This window comes from Struthio camelus, chromosome 2 (genome assembly GCF_040807025.1).
Source record: "Struthio camelus isolate bStrCam1 chromosome 2, bStrCam1.hap1, whole genome shotgun sequence".
NCBI classification, from domain to species: Eukaryota; Metazoa; Chordata; class Aves; order Struthioniformes; family Struthionidae; genus Struthio; species Struthio camelus.
In genome coordinates, this window is record NC_090943.1 from 172,518,087 (window position 1) to 172,537,992 (window position 19,906).

General features: G+C 67.8%; 1 protein-coding gene across 2 annotated transcripts; it reads left to right on the forward strand.

Moving 5' to 3' along the window:
* The first annotated feature begins 798 nt into the window (after positions 1–798).
* CPSF1 (cleavage and polyadenylation specific factor 1) lies at positions 799–19,814 on the forward strand. 2 transcript variants are annotated; one of them, XM_068933560.1, is made up of 38 exons: positions 799–849; positions 1,950–2,221; positions 2,720–2,747; positions 3,252–3,385; positions 3,538–3,618; positions 4,115–4,266; positions 4,551–4,697; positions 4,820–4,959; positions 5,097–5,207; positions 5,870–5,963; positions 6,705–6,792; positions 7,292–7,417; positions 7,737–7,788; positions 8,062–8,156; positions 8,481–8,555; positions 8,963–9,043; positions 9,892–9,981; positions 10,188–10,301; positions 10,718–10,859; positions 10,981–11,159; positions 11,334–11,470; positions 11,808–11,982; positions 13,259–13,465; positions 13,581–13,670; positions 13,864–14,007; positions 14,364–14,516; positions 14,696–14,812; positions 15,146–15,236; positions 15,544–15,628; positions 15,856–15,997; positions 16,170–16,322; positions 16,735–16,911; positions 17,124–17,190; positions 17,474–17,521; positions 17,728–17,883; positions 18,267–18,396; positions 18,504–18,642; positions 19,663–19,814. In XM_068933560.1, exons 2-38 carry the CDS (start codon positions 2,078–2,080, stop codon positions 19,708–19,710), a joined length of 4,332 nt encoding a protein of 1,443 aa, XP_068789661.1. In that variant the 5' UTR covers positions 799–849; positions 1,950–2,077; the 3' UTR covers positions 19,711–19,814. The 2 variants fall into 2 exon arrangements, with proteins under 2 accessions (XP_068789661.1, XP_068789660.1); XM_068933559.1 differs by having other exon boundaries at positions 814–849; positions 2,058–2,221.
* The last annotated feature ends 92 nt before the right edge of the window (positions 19,815–19,906 follow it).

Below are 19,906 nucleotides of genomic sequence, written 5' to 3' on the forward strand. Positions count from 1 at the left end.
TCCCCCACGGGTGGGTGGTACCCCCGTGGGGTGTGCGGCCCCCCTATCGCGTGTTTATCCCCTGTGGTGCCTGGTCTCCCGTGGGGTGTGGGTTCCCCACGGAGTGTGGGCCACCCCCATCAGGTGTGGGTCCCCGTGGGAGCAGTCCTCCGTGTGGTGTGGGCTGCCAGGTCGTGGTTCCCCCGTGGGGTGTCGGTCACCAGTGGGGTGTGAGTGCCCTTTATCAGGTGTGGACCCAGTGGGGTGCAGTCCCCAGTGGGCTGTGGGCTGCCCGCTATCAGTCGTGGGTCCCATATGGGCATGGTCTCCCACTGGGTGTGGGCGGCCCCTTATCAGTGTGAGTCCCCCGTGGGGTGTGGGTCTCCCACGGAGTGTGGGTGCCCTCTAACGGGTTTGGGTGCCCCCTCTGGGTGTGGGTCCCCCGTGGGCTGTGCGTGCCCACTATGGCTGTGGGTCCCCGCGTGGGGTGTGTGTCCCCCGTGGGGCTCAGGCCGGGCGTCCCCCCCCGACGGGGACCCCGAGGGTCCCGAGCCCACCCCCCTTGGCGGCCGTGCGGCGGGGCCCGCCGCGGTGGCGCGGGCGGCAGGGGCCCGGCCCTGCCATGCCGGGGCCGCGGGTTCGAGCCCGCCGCGGGGGGGCGAGAAACGCGTGGGGGCGGGGCCAGGGCGAGCGGGGGCGGGGCCGGAACGTTCGGGGGCGGGGCTTGGCCAGGCCCCGGCGGGAGGACCGCCGTCTCTATGGTGGCGAGCAGCGCGTCCCCTCCCCTTGTCCCTCTACCCGCACATCCGGTCTCTCGGTGGTGGTGGCGGCGGCGGGCCCGGGCGGCGCTTCCGCGTGCGGAGCGCGGCGGTGAGCGGGGGAGGGGGGCGATGTGGGGCTCGGGGGTCCCTGGGGGGCGATGTGGGGCCCAGGAGGGTCCCTGGGGGGTGATATGGGGCCCGGGGGGGGCGATGTGCGGCCCGTGGGGTGCCCGGGCCCGTGGGGTGCTGGGCCGTGGGGGGGTCCCTGTGGGGAGATGTGGGGCCTGTGGGGGGTGCCCGGGCCCGTGGGGCGCCGCAGCGTGGGGTGACGGCCTGCGGGGGGCTCCTATAGGCTGCCCGGCCGCGCTGTGGAAGGGTCCCATGGGTGAAGCTGGGGAGTGTGGGGCCCTATGGGATGTGGGAGACCTGTGGGGCACGGGGGCCCTATGGGGTGTGGGGGACCTATGGGGCACGGGGCCCCCATGGGGGGGGAGATGCGGAGTCCATAGAGTTGGGTGGAGACGTTGGGGATACGTCCCCCCCAGCCCTGGCCGCGTCCTGCCGTGGGGCAGGCCCCCAGCCCGCACGTCCCGCCGTGGGGCAGGCCCCCGGCCCACGCATCCCCCACAGCTGCGGCCGCATCCCGCCGTGGGGCAGGCCCCCAGCCCGCACGTCCCGCCGTGGGGCAGGCCCCCGGCCCACGCATCCCCCACAGCTGCGGCCGCATCCCGCCGTGGGGCAGGCCCCCAGCCTGCAAGCCCCCTCAGCCGCATCATGTCCCGCCGTGGGGCAGGCGCTTGCCCCGTGCGCTCCCCAGCCATATCCACGTCCTGCTGTGGGGATGCCCCGTGCCCCCCACATCCCCCCAGCCCTGGCCACGTCCTGCTGTGGGGCAGGAGCTTGCCCCATGTGCCCCTCCAGCTGTATCCATGTCCCGCTGTGGGGCAGGCCCCCGCCCTGTGCACCCCCCCCAGTCCTGGTCGTGGCAGGACCCCACACCACGCATCCCGCCGTGGGGCAGGCCCCCAGCCCGCAAGCCCCCTCAGCCACATCCGTGTCCTGCCGTGGGGCAGGCGCTTGCCCCTTGCGCCTCCCCAGCCATATCCACGTCCCACTGTGGGGCGGGCCCCCGCCCCGTGCACTCCCCCAGTCCTGGTCGTGTCCTGCCGTGGGGCAGGCCCCCACACCACGCATCCTGCCGTGGGGCAGGCCCTTTGCGTTTAGCGCCTCTGGTGTCCATGCAAAGAGCTCCGCCGTCCGTCCCGCCTCGCCGCGGGCCCCCCCGGCGCTGACGGCGGCTCCGCGCGTCCCGCGCAGGGGGCCCGGGGGCCGCCGGGATGTACGCCGTCTACAAGCAGGCCCACCCGCCCACCGGGTTGGAGTTCTCCATGTACTGCAACTTCTTCTCCAACGCCGAGCGCAACCTGGTGGTGGCCGGGACCTCCCAGCTCTACGTGTACAGGCTCAACCATGACTCCGAGGTACCCTGTCCCCGTCAACCCCCCCTGCCTCGCCGCCTCCGCGGGCTGCTGCGGTTCCCGGGGCAAGGGCCATCTCAAGGCGATTGCTTTCCTGATTCACTTTGTAGATGGCTAGTTTGTTCTTAAACCGGTTTATGAATGTCTTAGTCCCCCCTAACTGAGAAAAAAGCACGGATGAGCCTGTGCTCATGTCCCCTTCCGAGGGAGCGGGCCGTGGGGCTCTGCCTGCACTGCCTGCGCCCTGCTTGGGGGGCTCACAGCCCGCCCCAGCGTCGCCTTCACCTGCTGCTCCAGCCCGTGGCGTGCTGTGCGGCTGCGTCCTCCGGGCTGAGGCGGGACGCTGAGCGCGGGCTGCTCCCCGGGCGCTGGGCACCAGGCAGCCGCGGCTGTGCCTGGCCAGGAGGTTTCGCTCCGGTCCCACAGCCTGCGGTAGGGCCGGCGGCGGCGCAGGGACGCACGAGCCGGGGGAGCTGATGCTCTTCTCTCTTCTCTTTCTAGACGGCGACTAAAGGAGACAGGAACACGGGTAGGTGGGGTGGCGAGATCTCTGCCCCCCCCGGGGCGCCGTGTGCACGGAGACGTGGTAGCAGGGTTGAACCCCAGGGTGGAAGGTGCCTGCCCAGCCCCAGGGCTCTCTAGGCTCCCCTCATCTTCAGGGACGCGGCTGCTGTAGGAGCTCGCAGCCCTCAGCTGGCTGCGCCCGGCAGCTCCCGGGCTCGCCGCCTTCCCCTGGGCAGCGGCGCTGGGGAGAGCCCAGGTTTGGAAACCCTGGGACGCGTAGCGGTGCCTGGCCTCGCCGGGGGCCTTTCCCGTGGGGCGCTGACCTTCCCCTGGGACCGGTATGGAAAGGAAGGGAAGGGAAGAGCAATGGACAGGGAGTTCTGCGGTTGTTCCTGCCCCGCGGCAGGCGCTGGCAGGCTGAGCGGATCGCACTGGTCTCGGGGGGGGGCAGTGAGGAGAGGCGAGACGGGCACGGCACGGCCTCGCCGCTCCCCGCTTGCCCACACGCCACGGTTTGGGCCTCCCGCAGAAGGAAAAGGCCACAAGGAGAAGCTGGAGCTGGTCGCCTCCTTCGCCTTCTTCGGCAACGTCATGTCCATGGCCAGCGTGCAGCTGGCGGGAGCCAAGAGGGACGCGCTGCTGCTCAGCTTCAAGGATGCCAAGGTGCCTGTGGGGGAGAGGCAGGGCCAGCTCTGGGCGCTGCCCCCAGGGCTGCTGGGGGGCTGGAGAGTGGGGCTGCAGGGGCTCAGGGAGGGGGCAAAGGCGGTGTCAGGGTGCGAGTAAGTCCTGTCTGTGTAACCACCCTGCCCTTGCAGCTCTCTGTGGTGGAGTACGACCCCGGCACCCACGACCTGAAAACGCTCTCCCTCCACTACTTCGAAGAGCCGGAGCTGAGGGTAGGTCCTCGCCACCCAGCGCCACCGCGACAGCCCCTGCGAGTCCCGCGACGAGACGGGAAGCACCTGCTCCCCTTCCCCACCTGCAGCGGTGTCTCCGAGTCCTGCTGCTAGCTCAGCCACCCCGTCCCTTGCTCTAGAGCCACGCTGTGTGCAAAACGCAGTCGGGAGCCGGCCAGGCAGGGAAGGGATTTGTTGGGTTTGGTGTTCCCCTTCGCGCCCGCTGAGCTCACCGGTTTGTGTCCCAGCCGAGTGTGCCGTGCTCCCTGCTGTGATGTGCCCATAGCTGGAGGGCTGGGTGCCCCAGAGCAGGGCGCAGGCTCCGCTGGGCCGGGAGCAAGCTGGCAGCGTGTCCTTCCCGCCCCGGGCAGGAAAGCGGCCGAGCCGACGGGTGGTGTGGTGGTTGGCCGCCCCGTGGGTCTGGCTGTGGTGCCTAGGAGGAGCGCCGGCGCTCCCCCCAGCGCCCCAGTGTCTCAGCCCTCGCGTGTGCCTCCAGGACGGCTTCGTGCAGAACGTGCACATCCCCAAGGTGCGGGTGGACCCGGACGGGCGCTGCGCCGTCATGCTCATCTACGGCACGCGGCTGGTCGTGCTGCCTTTCCGGCGGGACACGCTCACGGACGAGCACGAGGGCGTCATGGGAGAAGGGTAAGCGCCTACGGCCCCATCCCACAGCGGCACAGGCCGTGCTCCAGGACAGCCAGCCAGCTCCCACGACTGACTCTGGCAGAGTCACTCTGTGACTGACTCCCACAGAGGCACCAGCAGGTCACTCTGTGACCTGTCTCCAACCGTTGGGGGAGCTGGGGGTACGGGGGGCTCCCTGGGGGGCTCAGACGCCGCTGGGGTCCCTGGCAGGTGGCTCTGCCGCCCCCGGTGGTGCGCAGGTTTCTCCTCTGAGCCCTTTCCCTTGCTCTGCGCCGGCGCTGCAGGCAGAAGTCGAGTTTCCTGCCCAGCTACATCATCGACGTGCGGGAGCTGGACGAGAAGCTGCTCAACATCATCGACATGCAGTTCCTGTACGGCTACTACGAGCCCACGCTCCTCATCCTCTTCGAGCCCAACCAGACCTGGCCTGGGTAAGGCTCCTCCACGGCGGCGGTTGGTTGTTCGCGGTTGTGAGGGGGCGGTTGGTCCGGGGGCGAGAGTTTGCTCTCAGGAGCACTGTGGCAGGGTGTGCATGTCTCTCCCCGACGGGCAGGCGGGTGGCCGTGCGCCAGGACACCTGCAGCATCGTGGCCATCTCCCTGAACATCATGCAGAAGGTGCACCCCGTCATCTGGTCCCTCAGCAACCTGCCCTTCGACTGCACGCAGGCGCTGGCCGTCCCCAAGCCCATCGGTGAGAGGCGGTTCTGCGGGCCCGACCGGTGCCCTCGAGGGCTGGCTCCGGAAGCTGTGCACGGTGCCTGCCTGCAGCCTGTCCTGGGTTAACGCGGCAGCCTGCACGATTACAGCCCTGCTGACCTCTTTCTCCAGGCGGTGTGGTGATCTTTGCCGTTAACTCGCTGCTGTACCTGAACCAGAGCGTCCCGCCGTATGGGGTGTCTCTCAACAGCCTCACCAACGGGACCACCGTCTTTCCTCTGCGTAAGCCGAGGACTTTTGTCCTCCTTGCTCGCTGGCTGCCTGGCCTGGCTCGGCCCGCCAAGGACGCCTGCGCCGGGGTGGGAGTAGCAGTTCTAGCCTTCCTCGTCCAGGCTCATGTGAACGTCCTGCTCCCTGCAGCTGCCCGTCTGGGGCTGTGGGCAGCCCTGGCGCACGAGCGTGCACAGAGCCTGGCCGCGGCGTCAGGGGCTCGGACGCTGCCGGCTGGATGCCGGAGGGAGGAGGCAGGTGGAGGACACGTTGTTTGCACACGGGGATGGCGGATGGCAATGGCCCGTCTGCGGGCTGAGCGGAGAGCGGTGGCGCACAGATTCAGCCCGCATACGAGCTAGGGCTGTGGATGGCCTCTGCTCACGGCGGGGGCCCAGTGCAGCGTTTCTGCCAGGTGAAGGGGCTGGGCTGCCCTCGGTTTAGCGAGCAGGGCATGGAGGGCTCCCTCGAGGGCCCGAGGCAGCGGCCAGGGTTCAGACCGTGGCCTGGGGGATCTATGGAGCAAGGAAGATGCATGCAGTGGTGGCCACAGGGACAGGAGGTGACCCGCTTCCTGTGCCGGTGGTGCAGCCCTCCGGCCCCGATCCACACAGCTCGGCCAAGCCCGCCCGGCATGTGCCCGGGCTGTGCTCAGCTCGCTGCTCTCTCTGCAGGCATTCAGGACGGAGTGAAGGTCACGCTGGACTGCGCCCAGGCCACCTTCATCTCCTATGACAAGATGGTGATCTCGCTGAAAGGAGGAGAGATGTAAGTCCTGCTCTGGCTCCAGGACAGCTCAGGGAGGGCTTGGGCTGATGCTTGTGTCTGTGCTGGTCCCAGGGCACCGGGGGCTGTTGCTCCGGCCCCTTCGTGCTGGTGTGCTGGAGAGAGGCACGGCCTGCGGAGCTGGGCTTGGAGGACAGCTCTTCCTCCCACTGCTGGGACGCCAACGGCACGGCGGCTGCTGCCTGGGGGTGGCCGTCACCCAGATGTCCTGCACGGCTTTCCTGGGAGGGGCTTGCCTAGCCCTGGCTGTGTTCCTTCTCTCAGGGGCTGGTGACATGCAGGAAACAGTCACGGCCCTGCTGTGCAGTAGGTGCTGACAGGGAGTGAATGGTGGGGTGAAACGTGAGGGGGAAAAAGGGCTAGATTTCAGGCCCGCAATCCCGGGGCATTGCGGGCAGCCCCAAAACGAAGCTGTCACAGCCAGGGAAGGGGCTGTTATCCTGTGCCTGACTTGGCTTTCCGTGGGCTCCTCCATCCCTGCCATGCCTGGCCTGCAGTCTTGCGCCCTTGCCGTGCTCTGGGGAGGCTGGTGGGCCCCCGAGACGCCTGGGCGTGGGGCAGGGAGTGCCTCTCCCAACCCAGAGTGTGCTACCAGCTCTGACTCCAGCTCTTCGCGGGCTATAGCATGGTCTGTCTTGGCCATGTAGCCCAAGGCAGCTACCGTGTGAGTCAGGCGGCCCTGGGAAAGTCTCCCACCTTCATTCCCGTCCCCTTTCTCCTTAGATACGTCCTGACCCTCATAACGGATGGCATGAGGAGCGTCCGCTCTTTCCACTTTGACAAAGCGGCTGCCAGCGTTCTCACTACCTGCGTAAGCCAAGGGCGCTCGGGCACAGCCAGGATGGGCAGGACGGGACGGCTGGGCTCCCTGCTCGTAGCCTGGCCGCTCCTTGCGCGAGCTGGCCGCAGTCCCCTTGTGACTCTGCTAACGCGGCGTCCCCCGCTTGTTTGCAGGGCTGTGTGAGCAGGAGAGGCTGCTGGCGGGGAGCCCGTAGCTGTCAGGAGGGGTTTTCCAGGGAGCTGGGGCTCCCTTTCCTGTGCAGCTGCAGTGGGTCTGCTGGTAGCGCCAAGCTCACGTAGGTCAGGTTGGGCTGTGGGCAACCTGTGTAGATAGAGGCAGTTTCTGCAGGTTGTGGCCCTCGGGAAGGTCTATGGGGTTCATTCCTTTCCCTGGGTGCACAAGTGTCACCGGTCGGCCCGTTGTCTGAGGGGTTCCTGGGCTGGGGGTGTTTGGTCCCTCTGAGCTGGAGGTTGCGCTGCTGCTGAGGGCGTGAGGCTGCTTCTCCTGCGTAAAGTCCTGCCCTTTGCAGATGGTCACGATGGAGCCGGGGTACCTGTTCCTTGGCTCCCGCCTGGGGAACTCCCTGCTCCTCAAGTACACGGAGAAGCTGCAGGAGACACCGATGAACGTCGTCAAGGACACTTCTGAGAAGCAAGTAAGGCCCCGGTGGGCTGTGGCGAGCCCTTTCTGAGGGGCTCTGCACCGCATCCCAGGGCCAGGCGGGCTCCAAGCTAGTCCCAGAGGCTGCTGTGGCCCTGGGGCAGGAGGGGAGGCTCTTTGCCCATGCTCGCTGCTCCCGGCTGTGGTGCGCGTGGCTGTTCAGCTGCTGTCCTGGCTGCTGCTGTCCCCCCAGACCGGCTGGGTGCTGGCATGACCCAGGCACAGGGATTGCTGCGAGGGCATTGGCTCTGGGGATGGGCTCAGTGGGGCAGTTCAAGGGGAACCCTTGACTCCTGACTGTCTCGTCCCCACAGGAGGAGCCCCCGCTGAAGAAGAAGCGGTCGGAGTCATCGGGGAACTGGGCTGGTAGGTGGCGTTGCCAGGCCAGGCATGTTGGTGAGGGGAGACCCCCCAAATGCTCCCTGTGGGGGGCTGTGGGAGTAGAAATGGGGCGTTTGCAGGAGGTGCGGGAGGGTTCAAGGCCATGTCCCAGCTGCTAGATCCTGGGCCCGCGGTGGAGGCACAGGGAAGAGGGCGACGTGGGAAGCCCCAGTCTGGCCCGGTTGGCTCCAGACAGCTCTGGAGACGCTGTGGTGTGCTGTCCCTGCTCTCATACGGGCTCCCCATGCCACCTCCTAGGAGGAAAGTCAGCGCCGCAAGACGAGGTGGACGAGATCGAGGTGTACGGCAGCGAGGCCCAGTCAGGAACCCAGCTCGCCACCTACTCCTTCGAGGTACGTCTGTCCGCCTGGGCCCTGCCTGCGCTGGCGTTGCCCGCAGAGCTGGCCGAGCTCCTGGCAGGGCCGTGCAGGGTGGCCCGCGGGACCCTGGGCCCTGCCTCTGGCTGCGTCGCTCCCGTGAGTCTGTTCCTTGTCCCCGTGCTCTGCTTTCAGGGAAGGAGTCCTGCCCTCCCGTCCTACCCGCAGGCCTCCCTTCCCCGGCGCTCACCTCCCCTGCACCCTCCTCCCCTCTGTGCAGGCAGCGGCGCTGGCTGCCCGTTGCGCCCTCGCTGCCAGCACCTCAGCCCACACAGAGCATCCCCGTCCCCTCTCTTGCAGGTGTGCGACAGCATCCTTAACATCGGCCCTTGCGCCAACGCCGCCATGGGGGAGCCCGCGTTCCTCTCGGAGGAGGTGCGTACGGCCCGGCGCGCTGCAGGGTTGGCCCTGCCACCCGTGCCCGAACCCTGCCGGGGCTGCGCACCCCGCTGGGGAGCACGCGACTCCGGGTCCCAGCAGGAGAGGGCAGCTCTCCCGCAGTGACGGCTGCTGAGGGTGCTGCTGTGGGCTCGGGGCGCTCGCCCTGAGCTGCCAGTTCCCTTCGCAGCCCGGCCAGCCCTGCTCTTCCCTCTCCTCCCCGGTGTCCTGTGGGACTGGGTGGCTTCTGTGCCCTGGCTAGCTCTGCCTGGGGTCCCTGGGCACAGGGAGCCCGGCACGGGTGGGGAGCAGGGCTCTGCGCTGCCCAGCACAGCGTTGGGAGCCCCAGGGTCTCTCTCCGGGCAGAGGCGGGCTGTGACAGCTGCTGCTTGTCCTCATCCCAGTTTCAGAACAGCCCGGAGCCAGACCTGGAGATCGTGCTTTGCTCCGGGTACGGGAAGAACGGAGCTCTCTCCGTCCTGCAGGTGAGTCGGTGCTGGCACCGTGCCGGCAGAGGGGACCGTGGCACAGGCAGCGTGCGCGAAGACCTGCCTGGGGCTCTTCTGCGCGCCCCATGCAACGCGTGCCCCGTGCTATCCTCGTGCTCCGTCCAAAAGCCTGCCCCATGCAACGTGTGCCCCGTGCTATCCGCATGCGCCGTGCAAAGGCCTTCCCCGCGCAGCACGTGCCCCGCGCCCTCCCCGCGCACTGTGCAAAGGCCTGCCTCGGTGAGGAGCGTCCGTCGCAGGTCAGGTACCGGTGCTACAGCATGGCCTAGGCTAACCAGGGCTGCCTCAGAGTGATTGATGCCGCCTGTACACACCTAGACACAGCCCGAGGCTGGGCACGCATGCGCGCAGCTCCTTTCCCAACAGCCCCGTTCCTCCCTGGGAGAGCGTAAAACAGCCCCTTGAGCAGAGGCGCAGTGGGATAGAGGCTGTTGTGGCCTGTGCTGTGGCGATGAGGCCGGTTTGTCCTGGCCCCAGGATGGGAGCAGGCTCTTCCCTACAGGAGGAAGAGTCAGGTCTGTAGGAGACGTGGGCTGCCCGGGATCTCTGCGGAAACTCCTCCTGCGTCTCGTTTGAGAGCAGAGGAGCCAGCCCTGGGGTCAGGCCTGGGGCTGTGAGCTCAGAGGAGCCTGGCCAAGCTCGAGAGCGGCTCAGCGCAGCCCCAAGGGCCGCACTCTGGGGCTGGTGTGCTCTGCGTGCTGGGGTCCTCGTGCGGGCTCAGGGGCTGGGACAACGTTGCCTGGGGCTGTCCCGGAGAAGGCAAGTTGGCCCCGCAGCTCCGGCTGGGCTCAGGCTGCCCACCCTAACCTGTCCTTTGCCTGCAGAAAAGCATCCGGCCCCAAGTGGTGACGACCTTCGAGCTCCCAGGCTGTTACGACATGTGGACTGTGATCTCACCCCAGAAAAAGGAGGAGGTCAGTGGCCAGCTTCTCCCTCGGTGACCTCTCTGTACCACATCTCCCTTTTGCTTGCAGAGCCCCCCTGGGTGCCAGGAGGAGCCCTGTGGGGACAGGGCAGGGTTTCCTGCCATGTCAGGGGTGACCCCTGCTCTGCCGGCCGCACGAGCCATACGCCTGGCCCTGGCGCGGTGGCGCTCACAAGGGCTCGTCTGACTTTCCAGCCGGAGGAAAATGCCTCGGGGGAAAATGCGGAAAAGGAGCCTGCGCCCCCCGAGCCTGAGGACGACAGCAAGAGGCACGGGTTCCTGATCCTCAGCCGGGAGGACTCCACCATGGTGAGGCCCTGTCCTGGCAGGGGTGGGGGGCACGGGCCAGGCAGGCCCAGGAGCACAGCACTGGCTGGCACTGTTCTTCAGGGAGCCCCGTTGCTCGCAGAGCCTGCCGCTCTCCTGCTTGCTAGGAGAAGCAGAGGGACCCGGCAGGCGCTGGGCTGCTGGAAATGTGCTGTTTGCACTGGAGACAGCAGTGAAGGGCCTGGCAGCACAGTTCTGTACTGGCTGAGACCGTTCTGGGCCGTCCTCTGGTGTCCCCTGGCCAGGAATTCTTCGCTTCCGGCTCTGTGCCGGTGAGGTGCTGTCAGCTGGCACCCCGGCCCTGGTGACTGCCTGCTGGTGGTGGGACCACACTGGGTCATGCCTTGCCTCCAGCCCTGAGCAAGGTCTGACATTTTGCCTGGTCTCGCACCCCTCAGATCCTGCAGACCGGTCAGGAGATCATGGAGCTGGACACGAGCGGCTTTGCCACGCAGGGACCCACGGTGTTTGCGGGCAACATCGGAGAGAACCGGTACATTGTCCAGGTGTCGCCCCTGGGCATCCGGCTGCTGGAAGGAGGTGGGTGCCAGCGGGGTGCGGAGACCTCCTTGGTGCTGGGTGCCTTTGCGTTCTGAGCCTGGCAAGCCCCGTGCTCTGCCTGTTCATCCCCTGACCGGTCCTCTCCCTGGGCCTGTCTCAGTGAATCAGCTGCACTTCATCCCCGTGGACCTGGGCTCCCCGATCGTGCACTGCGCCGTGGCGGACCCCTACGTGGTGATCATGAGTGCCGAGGGCCAGGTGACCATGTTCGTGCTGAAGAGCGACACGTACGGGGGCAGGACGCACCGGCTCACCCTCCAGAAACCGCAGCTGCACCACGTGAGCGTGAACAGCCGTGAGCGTGGCTCCTTCCCGCCACGTGCCCATCTTGGGGAAGGTCCCGGTGTTGCTTGAGGGCAGCCCCAGGACTTCCGGACCTGCAGCATCGCTGGCTGGGCACGGCCAGCGCCTGCCTGCCCTGCTGCGTGCTACCCACGGGTCTCTCCTTCCCAGCAATCGAAGGTGATCGCGCTGTGCGTGTACCGTGACGTCAGTGGGATGTTCACCACGGAGAGCCGGGCGGCCAGCACCCGGGACGAGCTGTCCCTCCGGAGCCACTCGGAGGCAGAGACCGTCATCCAGGACATCAGGTGGGTGGTGGGGGCAGACGCGTGGGGCTGTGCACAGTGGGGAAGTGTGTGCAGGCCTCTCCCTGCAGGCTTTCCTGGCGCCTTTCCTTGGCTCTTGGCAGCCAAGCCCACATCAGCATCGCCCCTCTGAGCCCCAGCAGCAGCCCTGTCCCTGCCCGGGGGGCTGGGAAGCAGCAGGAAGGAGGGCAAGCGCCTTACGAGCACGGCCAGGCCTGCCTGCTCCTGGTGTGACACCCGTCCCCTGCCCTGGAGCAGGGCAGGAGCCCTTTGCGTCATCGCAAGGGCGCGAGTGGGCCCTTGTAACGGCTCGGCTCTGTTTCTCTCCGGGCCGGCACAGCGACACAGTGGACGACGAGGAGGAGATGCTGTACGGGGACTCTGGGGCGCTCTTCAGCCCTGCCAAGGAGGAGCCGCGCCGGAGCAGCCTCCCCTCGGCGGACAGAGACCCCCACCAGTACAAAGTGGAGCCCACGCACTGGTGTGTGCTGGTGCGGGAGAACGGTGCTATGGAGGTGAGAGGAGCCCTGGTGCAGCTCTTGGACTGCCCTGCGGCCTCGGCAGGGCTCAGAGGGAGACGTGGGGCTGGGAAGGGCAGGGGGGCCCTGTGGGTCACCCCCCAGCGTGTACTGGTTTGCAGAGGGGACCGTGGCTGGATGGAGCTTTCTTCCTGTGAACCAGCAGTAACCCAGGCAGCTGCGTTACTGCTGGTGCACAGGAGGGTCCCATCCCAAGAGCATCCATGTCGCCCTTCTCCAAATCTTTTCCTGCTCTCCTGTGTCCCTTTTGGGCAGGGGGGAGGACAGATCGGCGTGTAGTGGCCGAGCTGCGGCTGCACCACAAGTGCTGGCAGCACGTGGCGGTGTTTTCTGCCTTGTCCTTTGTCCTTTTGCAATAACTCCAGTACTCGGTTGGGTTTCTTGCCCTTTGGTGATGCAGCAGCTCCCAGATCTCTTTTGAGTAGCGATATCTAATTTAGGTCATTATGTCCCTAGCAGCAGGCTTGTTTCCCTACAGCTCTGCCCCGTTGGTTTGACTGTCCTAAAAAAATTTGGGATTTTCACCAAATTTGAACTTTACTTTCCCAGCGTCCTGGGCTGCTGAGTGACACAGATCCCAGCACAAGCCTTGTGGGACCAGCTCTGCACCGTGCAGGCTGACAGTTCACCACTCTCCATATCCAGTGACTCACCTGCAAGAAGGTCGTAACCCTTCTCTGCAGGTGCCTTTGATACGGGACCTTGTCCCGAGCCCTTGGACCTGCTCAGTTGCCCAGACCGTGCTGCACTGCTCTGCTCTGCGTGTTGAAGTGCTCAGGGAGCCCCAAGAGGGCCCAGACTGCCCAAGAAGGGCCAAGTTGCCATTTCCCCCCTCTCTTACCCATTGCAGTGGAGGTTTTGGCCCAGTTCCCCTCAAGACACCTCCGCTTTGCCTTTCTTCATGTTTCCTACTGGCTTGTTGTGCCTGCTAAACGCGAGGGAGGTGCAGAGCCAGCGAGACCAAAAGCTCCTGGCAGCCCCCAGGCACGTTCCTGGGTTCTGCCCCGCAGGAGCAGCCCTCGATTTGGAGCGTAGCCTCCCCGGGGCGACGATTTGAGACATGGAAGTGGCTTGGCATAGGAAGGGCCTCAGGAGAAGGCATCGATAGCCTGCTGAGAGCCACCACGGCACGGCGGCCTGTCTGCGGTGCCTCCCCGCAGTCCCTCCGAGGCGGCTTGGACCGACCTGTCCCAGCTTGCCAACCCTGCGGCGTTCGGGGCTGCCCAGCTCATTGCGTCCCTCTGCCCTGCAGATCTACCAGCTGCCGGACTGGCGCCTGGTGTTCCTGGTGAAGAACTTCCCCATGGGGCAGCGGGTGCTGGTCGACAGCTCCTTCGGGCAGCCCGCCGCCCAGGGCGACGCCAAGAAGGAGGAGGTGACGCGGCAGGGAGAGCTGCCGCTGGTGAAGGAGGTGCTGCTGGTGGCCCTGGGCAACCGCCAGACCCGGCCCTACCTGCTGGTGAGAGGGCCTGGGGGCGAGCTGCGGGGCTGGGGGCGAGCTGCATGGGGCTGGGCTCGCGGAGGGCCGCGTGTGGGCTAGGAGCACGCGGCTCAGTCCTGCGCGCTCCTGGCAGGTCCACGTGGATCAGGAGCTGCTCATCTACGAGGCGTTCGGCCACGACTCCCAGCTGGGCCAGAGCAACCTCAAAGTTCGGTTTAAGAAGGTGAGAGACGTTCGGGCTCTGCCCACGCGTGCCCCAGTGGCGATGTAGCCCCGGGTTGGTACCGTGCTCGCCGGAAAACCAGGTACCTGGCTGTCGGCAGCGCAGGGAAGCACCCCGCAGTGCTGCTGGGGTGGGAGCCGGCCACCTGGGTCCCCGTGGGCCGCCAGGCTCAGCCCCACGTCTGCCCTCGCAGGTGCCCCACAACATCAACTTCCGGGAGAAGAAGCTGAAGCAGTCCAAGAAGAAGTCGGAGAGCACGGGGAGCGAGGAGGTGGGGGGCGCCCGGGGCCGGGTCGCCCGCTTCCGCTACTTCGAGGACATCTACGGCTACTCGGGGGTGAGTGTGCGGCCGTGGGGGGACAGGCTGGGCCCTGATCAAGCAGCGGGGGGGCTCTCCCCATTGCCCAGCTCCCTCCTCGTCCCCCGGACCGGCCCGGGGTCGAGGCGCCCCAGCCCCAGGGAGGTGGCTCTGCCTGGCAGCGCTCGCTCCGTGCAGACCCGGTGTCCCAGCAGAGGCTGAGGCCCTGCAGGATCTTGCAGCGTGGGTGATGGATGAGGCCCCTTGTAGAGACCGGGCCAGGAGTGAGGCCAGAGGGACTGGGTGAGTCCCTGGCACTGGTCTGGAGGAGCTGGGTGCCCCCTTGCTGAGGGTGCCCTTGCTCCCACTGTAACTGGGTGCCGTCACCCATCCAGGTGTTCATCTGTGGGCCGTCCCCGCACTGGCTGCTGGTGACGTCCCGGGGGGCCCTGCGCCTGCACCCCATGACGATCGACGGGACGGTGGAGTCCTTCGCTCCCTTCCACAACATCAACTGCCCCAAGGGGTTTCTCTACTTCAACCGGCAGGTGGGTCCGGGGGCACCGACGCGGGCAGCCGCCGCCGCTCCGGGACACGGGTCCCTGCGTGCAGCTCTGTGCACCGCTCAGCACGCAGGGGCCGGTCCTGGGTCCGAGGGGGGCTCTGCCCTGCGGCGACGGCCACGCTGACGTGGGGACGGCCGCGCTGACCCGGGCTCGGCTCGCAGGGGGAGCTGCGGATCAGCGTGCTGCCCGCCTACCTGTCCTACGACGCTCCGTGGCCCGTGCGGAAGATCCCACTGCGCTGCACCACCCACTACGTGGCCTATCACGTGGAGTCCAAGGTACCGGGGTGCTGCGGGGCGGGCTGGCCCAGCGCTGCGCTCTTCCTCCCAGGGGGGTCCCCGCTGCTTCTCCACGTGCCTCCTCCGGCACGGCCTGTTCTGCTGAGGCCACGTGTCCTTTCGGCTGTCCGTGGGACCTGGCCAAGCGCTCTGGGGCCGGGCAGGACTGGGGCAGGGAGCAGTCGCTGGCGTTAAGTGAAGGAGCGATGTCTGCAGCCGGAGGGACCCAGCCTGCCCGGCCGGCGCTCCTTGGGCTGCGGCTGCCCACTCTGCCCAGCCCCTCGCGATCTGACCTCCCCGGTTCCTCTGTGCTGACTCCGGTGTCTCTGGCAGGTCTACGCTGTGGCCACCAGCGTCATCAACTCGTGCACACGCATCCCCCGCATGACGGGGGAGGAGAAGGAGTTCGAGAGCATCGAGCGGGGTAAGCCCAGCCTCTCCCGGCGTCCTGGTGGGGGGCGAGAGCTGGGCGATGCCCGCGGTGTGGGTGCTGTCTGGGACGCTCCTGGGCTCACCCATCCGAGGCCCTGCGGCCAGTCCCCGGGGAGCAGCCTGCTCCGCAGCAAGGAGATCCCAGGGGCGAAGCTGCCACGGCGGAGGGGCTCCCACGGCCGGGCTCTGCAGGGGCTGCGCGGGAGGTGCCCCGTGCGTGGTGCAGCACCGGGTCGCGGGGCAGCTGCCGGGAGGGCGCAGCGGGGCAGGCTGAGCAGAGCCATGTTGTCTCTCTCCAGACGAGCGCTACATCCACCCGCAGCAGGAAGCCTTCTCCATCCAGCTGATCTCGCCGGTGAGCTGGGAGACCATCCCCAACACCAGGTGGGCATCGCCCGGGCGACTGGGACGCAGCCTGGGCAAGGGGACCGAGGCTGGGAGCGCTCCACAGGCTGAGCCCAGCCTGGCACGGGGAGGAACGAGGGCTGCAGGGCTGGGCCGGGCTCCCCTCGAGCCATGGAGGGGCTGGGGGCTCTCCCCCAGGGCGTGCGGCTGGGCCTTGCCTCAGGCTTCCCTGTGCCTGAGCCGACTCTGCCCCTCTGGCTTTGCAGGATTGACCTGGAGGAGTGGGAGCACGTCACCTGCATGAAGACGGTGTCCCTGAAGAGCGAGGAGACGGTGTCCGGGCTGAAGGGCTACATCGCCATTGGGACCTGCCTCATGCAGGGTGAGGAGGTGACCTGCCGTGGCCGGGTGAGTTGGGGGCTCAGCCCGCCCGCAGCCTGCACCCCGCTCTCCCACCGGCCCCGACGCGCAGTTGTCCGCCTGCACTGCGGCTGCCAGCAGGGTCATGGGGCTGGGCGGCCCCGGGGATGTCACGGAGCCACTTGTGCTCACAGCCCCCCTGGGCCCGCTCTGCTCCCAGATCCTCATCATGGACATCATCGAGGTGGTGCCGGAGCCAGGGCAGCCGCTCACCAAAAACAAGTTCAAGGTGCTGTACGAGAAGGAGCAGAAGGGTCCCGTGACCGCCCTCTGCCACTGCAACGGGTACCTCGTCTCGGCCATCGGCCAGAAGGTGAGGGACCAGAGGAGCCACGGACTGGCCACCCCCTGGCGTGGGGAGCCCTGTGGGCCATGATGGCCCCGGGGCCGCAGGCTGGGGAATCGGCAGTCTTGGCAGAGCTAGCTTGGGGGTGGAGGGCTGCCGTGGAGGTTGACCATGCTGGTTGTCCCAGCAGCGTCCAGGGCAGGGTCTTCAACGCAGCAATCGAGGCCTGGGAGGCCCCGGCGTTTTGGGGCAGAGCAGGAGATGGGCTTTTCAGGCTCGAGGGACCTGCTCCAGGGTGTGATCCTGCCAGGTCTCCCTTAGTGGGAGTGGGGTTTCAGCCTCAGCCATGCAACTCTCCTCGAATCCTGCCCCAATCCCACCACGCGTGGGCTGCCTGTCCTGCAGGGGTGAAATATCGCTTGTCCCTTCCCTGCTGCAGATCTTCCTGTGGAGCCTGAAGGACAACGACCTGACGGGCATGGCCTTCATCGACACCCAGCTCTACATCCACCAGATGATCAGCGTCAAGAACTTCATCCTGGCCGCCGACGTCATGAAGAGCATCTCGCTGCTGCGCTACCAGGAGGAGAGCAAGACGCTGTCACTCGTCAGCCGGGTAGGGCTGCGGCAGGGAGCAGGGCTGTGCGCGGGGGAACGTCTCCGTGCAGCCGGGGGGATGTCTGCCACTGTGCCCAGGGGACTGTGGCCACCTGCAGGGGGACAGCTCCCTGCCATCCCTGGGGACCTGGGCCCTGCGTGGGAAGAGAGCAGGGCTCAGCCTGGCTCCAAGCTGGGGTGGCTCCTACGAGCCTGCATATCTCGCTCCAGGATGCGAAGCCCTTGGAGGTCTACAGCGTGGACTTCATGGTGGACAGTAACCAGCTGGGCTTCCTAGGTATGTCCCCCTGCCGGGCACTGCGTCCCAGGGAGGCTGCTTGGGGGTCCCTGCGCAGCTCCAGGCGCCGTGGGAGGTGGGGTGGCCCCGGCGGGGGGAGCTTCGGGCGAGACCTGGACCCATGGGCTGCGCAGGGGCAGCGCTGGCTGGGCTGCGACCCGGGAGCTCACTGCTCCCAGGGTGTCGGGCCGGCGCGCCGGGCCGGGGCTGCTCCGGACGGGCACCCTCGAGCGCTTTTGGCTCCCCTGGGCCTCGGCAGCGCTCATCTCTTGTGTTCCCGCAGTGTCGGACCGGGACCGCAACCTCCTGGTGTACATGTACCTGCCCGAAGGTAAGGGTACAGCAGCCCAGGGGAAGGGCTGCTCTGCACCCCGCTGCTCCCTCCCCGGTAGAGACACCCCAAGCCCTGCCGGGAGCTCTGTCCCAGAGCTGAGTCCTCGGCTGGCACAGGGACGCTGTCGGAGGCGCAGGCCTGCAGCCCGGAGCGGGTCGCGCCGCAGCCGCGGGCCGGGCTCTGACGGAGCGGCTCTCTCGCAGCCAAGGAGAGCTTCGGCGGGATGCGGCTCCTGCGCAGAGCTGACTTCCACGTGGGCGCTCACGTCAACACCTTCTGGAGGACGCCGTGCCGCGGCGCCGCGGACGGCCCCACCAAGAAATCCATCGTGTGGGAGAACAAGCACATCACCTGGTTCGGTAAGGGGGGGCTAGCCGGGGGCCGGAGCCGCTGCGGGTGCCTCGTGCGCGCCGTGGGGCTGCTCTCCAGCGCCGCGGCCGGCGGGGGAGAGACCGGGGAGCCTGCGGGGCCCACGGGCTGGGCATGGCCCTGCCAGGGAGAGGAGAGGGGGGCATCGCCCGCAGGAACAGGCGATCCAAGCTTGGTGGGGGGAGTCGAAATGACGGAGCCGGGGCTCCTGTGGGGCTGTGCTACCTCGGAGCCGCCCTGTACCCCTAACTTTGCCCCCGGTGCCGCTGGGAACCAAGGGTGCTGGCATCAGGCAGGACCCTGGGGTGCTGTCTTTGCCCCTAGGCTGCCAGGGCCCCCCGCGGCCCTGCCTGAACCGCCTCTCCTCCTGCAGCCACGCTGGACGGCGGCATCGGGCTCCTGCTGCCCATGCAGGAGAAGACGTACCGGCGGCTGCTGATGCTGCAGAACGCCCTCACCACCATGCTGCCCCACCACGCCGGCCTCAATCCCCGCGCCTTCAGGTACCCTCGGCGAGGGCCGGGACGCCCGTGACCGTCCCCGGCCTACAAGGTCCTCGGGGTCCTGCTGAACCCCCCAGGGACCGGGCGTCTCGTCTCCCCCCTCGCAGGATGCTGCACATGGATCGCCGGATCCTGCAGAACGCCGTCCGCAACATCCTGGACGGGGAGCTGCTGAACCGCTACCTCTACCTGAGCACGATGGAGCGCAGCGAGCTGGCCAAGAAGATCGGCACCACCCCCGACATCGTGAGTGGGGACGCGGGGGTGCGGGACACGGGGCAGGCCACCCTTCGCCCCGCCAGGCCCTGGTGCCTCGCGGAGCCGGGGCGCCCTGCCCTACATGCTGTGCCCCATATAGAAGTACGGGGGCACCGTGCCCTGCATGTGCGTGTGAGCAGAGCTGCCTGCGCCTACACGCTCTTCCCCGTGTGCCAGGGCCCCGGGCCCCACGTACGTGTGCGCCAGGGCTCCCTGCCGCTACACGCTGCACCCCACGTACGTGTGCGCCAGGGCTCCCTGCCGCTACACGCTGTGCCCCACGTATGCGTGCGCCAGGGCTCCCTGCCCTACGTGCTGTTCCCCACCTCTACATAGCAGGGCTCCCTCCCCCTACACGGTCTTCCCCACATACGTGTGCCAGGGCTCCCTGCCGCTACACGCTGCGCCCCACGTACGTGTGCGCCAGGGCTCCCTGCCGCTACACGCTGTGCCCCACGTATGCGTGCGCCAGGGCTCCCTGCCCTACGTGCTGTTCCCCACCTCTACATAGCAGGGCTCCCTCCCCCTACACGGTCTTCCCCACATACGTGTGCCAGGGCTCCCTGCCGCTACACGCTGTGCCCCACGTATGCGTGCGCCAGGGCTCCCTGCCCTACGTGCTGTTCCCCACCTCTACATAGCAGGGCTCCCTCCCCCTACACGGTCTTCCCCACATACGTGTGCCAGGGCTCCCTGCCATATGTACTAGGGCTCTGTGCCCCTATGTGCCGTGCCCTGCATACGCACGCAAGCAGAGCTGCCTGCCCCTACACGCTGCGCCCCACGCACGTGTGCGCCGGGGCCGCCTGCCCCCACGTTTGGGGCTGGCTGCCTGTGGCGGGGGGGACGCAGCAGGACCTGCCCCGTCTCCCTGGCGTTGCCTGCTCCGGCCCCCAGGGCCGCTCTGCACGTCCCTGGCCAGCCCTCACGCGCCCTCGGGAGCGGGCGTCCTCCTGGGACGTGCCGGGGCTCCCCGCTGCCCTGCCTGACACCCGTTTCCCTTTGCAGATCCTCGAGGACCTGCTGGAGATCGACCGAGTCACAGCCCACTTCTGAGGGCGCCGCACCTGCCCTCCCCGGCCATGGACTGTTTTGTACTTGCGGCGCCGCGCGCCTCTGAACGGACTGCGGGTTTGTAAAGAAACGGCAAAACTGCCCCAGCAGCTGCAGTCTGTGTTGCTGCCGGACGGGGGCCGGAGCACGTCTCTCCTCGCCTGGCCCGCGCCGGCGAGGGGCGGCAGCACGGGAACAC